General features: G+C 42.7%; 1 protein-coding gene across 1 annotated transcript; it reads left to right on the top strand.

Annotated features, from left to right (window-relative positions):
* Nucleotides 1–1,189: 1,189 nt before the first annotated feature.
* SARC_11170 (hypothetical protein) lies at nt 1,190–4,012 on the top strand. Its single transcript, XM_014294749.1, has one exon. The coding sequence runs from the start codon at nt 1,268–1,270 to the stop codon at nt 2,438–2,440; it is 1,173 nt and encodes a 390-aa protein (XP_014150224.1). The 5' UTR covers nt 1,190–1,267; the 3' UTR covers nt 2,441–4,012.
* Nucleotides 4,013–5,046: the final 1,034 nt, after the last annotated feature.

Raw genomic sequence — 5,046 nt, 5'->3', positions numbered from 1 at the left:
TATATATATAACACACATATATATATATATATATATATATATATATATATATATATATATATCACGAAAGAGTTAGCTGCATAGCCGATACGCCATTTACAACTACTATTCCAACTTCGACAGGACGTGTTGTGTATATTAACTAAAATCTAGTTAACACTTTATATTTCCGAAATACTGAAAACTTCAATAATTGGTTCTGAACTTACCATTTTGTTTTTTTACGCTATCCAAATCCACTGGTCCTTCCCCGGTCAGCCATAGAAACATAAACAAACCACATAGTATTAGCAGGATATAGCGCAGCGAGGTGGGTTTGAGCGACATGCTGAGTAATTATACTGAATGTTTGTATGCCGGACTATAAATGTGTGTGTCGGAGAATAGTTTTGTGTGTAGGATTATGGGTATGTTTCCGGAGATCATGCGTCCTCCTTGTGTTGGCACTGAACGTCACTAATTAATGCCGGCTGATTACTGCCGCCTAATATCACAGCTACTGAAATCAATAGAACCACTCAGATTCGATTTTATGCTTGGAGAAGTGTCTGTATTCAAACAAGTTGCAGTAGCAGTGAGATCATCAACATCTCAAAGCTATTATAAAGTATTTGTCCTGATTATATAGTCCTTTTAAATTCGTACTGCATACATGTTGTTCCCAGATGAATTATAGGGTAGCAGAAAAAATATATGTGTTATAGATACATATGTGTGTATTTATATAAAGTACGCTTCTGCTTGCACATATAAATACATATGTTCATATCTCCCATCTATTTTAATTTGTTATTGTTTGAAATATCGCCCAGAGAAAGCAGAATGTCAGAAATAGTTCGAGGGCCATGTATGGTTGCCATCATTTTTGGCGCCGATTGCAATGCATTTTTTTTCTACAGCTTTTTCTTGACTTCGTCATTGTTTTCCAGAAAAACAAACGTCATGCAAATGGACTTCAGTCGGTGACGTAGTTATGTAAATATTTGGTTTTGTTTCTTTTTTGGTTTTGGTTTTTGGTTGTTTTTTTAAAAAAACAAACAAACAAACAAACCAAAATAGAGCTCAACACATTTACACAACGACAACAGAATCTCAAATTCAGATTCTCAACAGTCAACAACTCTATGTAGTACAGTTGATTTTTTTATTTAACTAAAATACTCTGTAAATATGTATTTATGTATTGTATCAGCTCTGAAGTATGTACAACGTACGCACAGGTTAAGTGGCGCTAGTGTTGGTACATATCATCTGGACACCGTGCAGTATGGGTGGGCCTATTTTATACAGCAGATACTACTCGGTATACCTACTCCTAGTATGCCTCTTGCAATACGTGTCCGGAGAGGCTAACCCAGTTCAGTGCTTTTCGGACGAGGATGTGGTGAATGCACGCAATGCCAAACGCGCTTTTGCTTTGCTAAGTGATAAGCGTTATCCCAAGCAATCTATTTTATTACTAGAAGAGCACCCTATATTATCTAGTAGTGGCTCTGCATTGCCATCTGTTGCTAGGAAAGTTTCAGACGCACTCGCACACGCATTGAGTGACTCAAGCTGGGCTATCATACCCATAGATCTCTCATCTCACTGGACTCCGGATGGCTTGAGGTTACACCTATTTACCGAAGTTGACAAAGTACAACAAAGAATCAAGCAAGAGAAGCACGCAGACAATCGAGACCCCTTGGTGGTAGTACAACTACACAACTTAGATGGAGTGGATGACATGTCGATCCTAAATGTATTTCACGACGCATTCGGGACACCTGCGCGTGTACAAACCCACGGAAAGGTGTCGGTATCGTTCGAAACCGTGCGCTTTGTGGGTGTGATGAATGTGAAGAACTGTGCTAAGAACAGTCGGAAAGTATTGAATCAAGAGGCAGATGATAGAGTACGTGCAACCATTCAAGATGCAAGCGTTCGTGATCGTTTAGGATTTGATAGTATTGTGTGGAAGCATTTTGCCCGGGGCGCGGGTGTACGTAAGTGGGAGGCTGTCTTACAGCAGGAATGTTTCGTTCACGACCGTGTGGACTTCAGTCCCAAAGCCCTACTCCGACGGGTAGGCGATGCGATTCTCTTTGATCCTGCTACTGAGGGGAACAAGAATGCCGGCTATATATACAAGCTCGGATCTACCCCATGCAGCTTAGGAGCGTACACGGATAGAAACACGGATACATCTGGCAATACACCATCGGCGGGTAAGGGTAGTATAATGGAGCCCAGTACCTTAGATTACCATTCCGTGTTTGGTGTGGGTTTAGTGGTGGTTTTGTGTTTGGTGTATGGCATTGTAATGCTATTCTATCGCGCAGAGCCCGAGACATGCGATCTCGACTGCACGAGTGATGAGTGCAATGTCGACGATATGCCGGAAAATTCTGATGGCGAAGAAGATGGAAGTGATGGGAACGATAGCTCTGATAAGTAGGTTCCCTCGGGAAAAGCAGTGATCGAGAAGGTTCTCACTATGGAGTGTCTGGCTCGTATGTTGGCCAATGAGCGTGTAATCAAGTGCCGAATCGACGGTGTAGCGACGAAGACACTGTTGAAGTGTCTGGCTTTATGGCTAGGGCTAGATTATAGTGTCGGAAGTTTGTTCAATGACTAGCAAACACCTCTGAGTGTGAGTACCATTCACCCTCACCCCTACGGGGTACGGGAGTCGCTACGGATCTAACCCTTCGGATCTACGATCCTGTACCCCTATGGGGTGACTCAGAGATGTAGGATCCCTTCCGGAGTTGCTTGAGAGAGAAAGTACGGATTTCGAGGGGGGATCTACAATCCCCTCGGGAACTACAATTTCGTTCCTCTCCACTAGATATCGTTTATCTATCCGCTACTCTTAATTATTATTTAAACTAGGGGTTTATTTTTAAATCTATAGACTAGGGGTAAGCATGAGTAAGGTATGGGAGATTTTTTAGATAGTAGAGTAGAGATACTAGTGAAAAGGGGTGTAGCCTTCTGAAACTGAAATGTAGTACTACAAATTTTATCCCAGTATAAATAGGTGTACAGATGGCAGCTACTACGAGGAAAGGTAGCGGACAGCCAGGCTTAGTGTCATTGGTGAGTGACTAAGTCTCATCGCGGGTCTCTTCTTGACTTAAGGGTTGTGGTTAGAGAGGTAGGGTGATGCTGCCTAGCAACTACTGTCCTTTGTGTAGGAGCTACCCCTGCAGAGTCGATTGTCCTATCATACTTTTATAGGAGGAGGACGGGCCTATGATCCAAAGGATGAAGGATGGTAGATCCCCCTAAGATTGGAGATCTTTCGGACCCCTTGGGCTAATCTGAGTGTTCAAGTCTCACAATAGCTTTCTATGACATAACACATCCTATTTTTATATATAAACCTTGCACCCTATGTATTCCGTGGGGATCCCTCAGGGAAGCCTGTACGGTCCCATGGTGGGGTGCAAAGCCTGCCCCTCCTACACTCCCTGGGTGTAATTCACCCCTGCCTCTATCTCTATTTTTTATTCTTCATGGGGCACAGGGTCTACGGTCCCTTCGGGATATGACCCTGCACCCCCACGGGGTGACTCAAGGGCAGGAGCCGCTGTACTTGTTGTCGAGACAATAGGGGCTCACCCCAGGAGATCTGAGATCAGATCTCTCCCTCGTGGCCAGCCTGTAAGGTGGTGGCTACCGGCTACGAGGCATCGCAGCGTGCATGGTGGAGGGTAGGGAGCCTCCTACGCTCCTTGAGTCACCCCTATGGGGTACGGATCCCGAAGAGATGTGACCGGGGTATCCTTGGGATCAGATTCATGGTGAAGGGCAGGAGCCTGCCCCTCATATAGGGGCTCTCTGAGTCACTCCGTAGAGGTACAGATCTACAATCCCTCGGGATATAAGAGGGCCCCGAGGATCTACGATTCCGCAAGGATGTAGGATCCCACACTGTGTCACTCTCTCGAGAGAGAGAGAGTACGGATCTCTGGTTTCCGAAAGGGGATCTACAATTCCAAGGGGTCACAGCATGATATAAAAAAGTCATATAGAAGAACTACAATGTAAATTACTATACATATATCTTAACAGGGTGACTAGCTAATTTTACTATTTTCTTATTTTATAAGGAAGCTCTTAAATTTTGCACTTGAGCCTTTTCCCAAAGCTTTATCTTGAACATCAAAAAGAGTAAATTCTCGATCTTGATTTACCACAACCGCCTCAAACGACTCGCTCTGTATTCTGGTCTAGACATCTGCTAGCTACCCTGGTCAGGAGCGTCTTCCATCCTGACCCTGACCGTTTTTCAGAATTTGTTATTCTAACTGAATTTTCAAGCCTTTGACCTGCGTTCAATTTAGATGGCTCTTTTAAAATCAAACACTGACAGTTTGACTGCCGAGATAGTGATTCACTCACCGTTTTATTTATAGCAATAAATATTGACCAAAAAAATGAATTGATGATATTCATAAAATTCTTTAGGGCCATTGAAAAAGCCATCAATTCGTCATCAAAAATCACAAAAATAACTGAATATAAATACACAATGGGCCATGGGGCGGGGACCTTCAGCCGTTCAGCGTAGGTGTACATATGAATCAGATTCCAGCGTTTCCAGTAATCGTGATCATAGACGTATATGCGAAGCGATAAGTATATATGCAACGTCAAAGAGTGCGTGAGTATTGTGAAGTAATAAGGCGTTAACACATATCACGAGTCAAAGAGCAATGGCTGGTGCCACGACGAAACTAATTGTCAAATGGGGCAAGGAAAAGTACACATTGGAAGATGTAGACTTACGCAAGGATGTGCGGTTTCTGAAGGACGATCTCCAGAAGCTTTCAGGTGTACACCCAGATCGGCAACGTATTCTTTTGAAAGGCAGAATCATTGCGGTATGCATATACATACACAAAACACACACACACACGTGTGTGTACACACACGAGCACATACACACTCATACGTGTACACACACACACATATATATATATATATATATATATATATATATATATATATATATATTATTATTTATTCTATTACTTACTACTTACTTACTTATAC

This window comes from Sphaeroforma arctica, assembly GCF_001186125.1.
Source record: "Sphaeroforma arctica JP610 unplaced genomic scaffold supercont1.1556, whole genome shotgun sequence".
Classification (NCBI taxonomy): domain Eukaryota; class Ichthyosporea; order Ichthyophonida; genus Sphaeroforma; species Sphaeroforma arctica.
This window is presented reverse-complemented; position numbering and strand designations above follow the sequence as displayed.

Excerpts from the sequence above, each read along its gene's own strand:
- SARC_11170 (XM_014294749.1), top strand. The coding sequence starts at position 1,268 with ATGGGTGGGCCTATTTTATACAGCAGATACTACTCGGTATACCTACTC.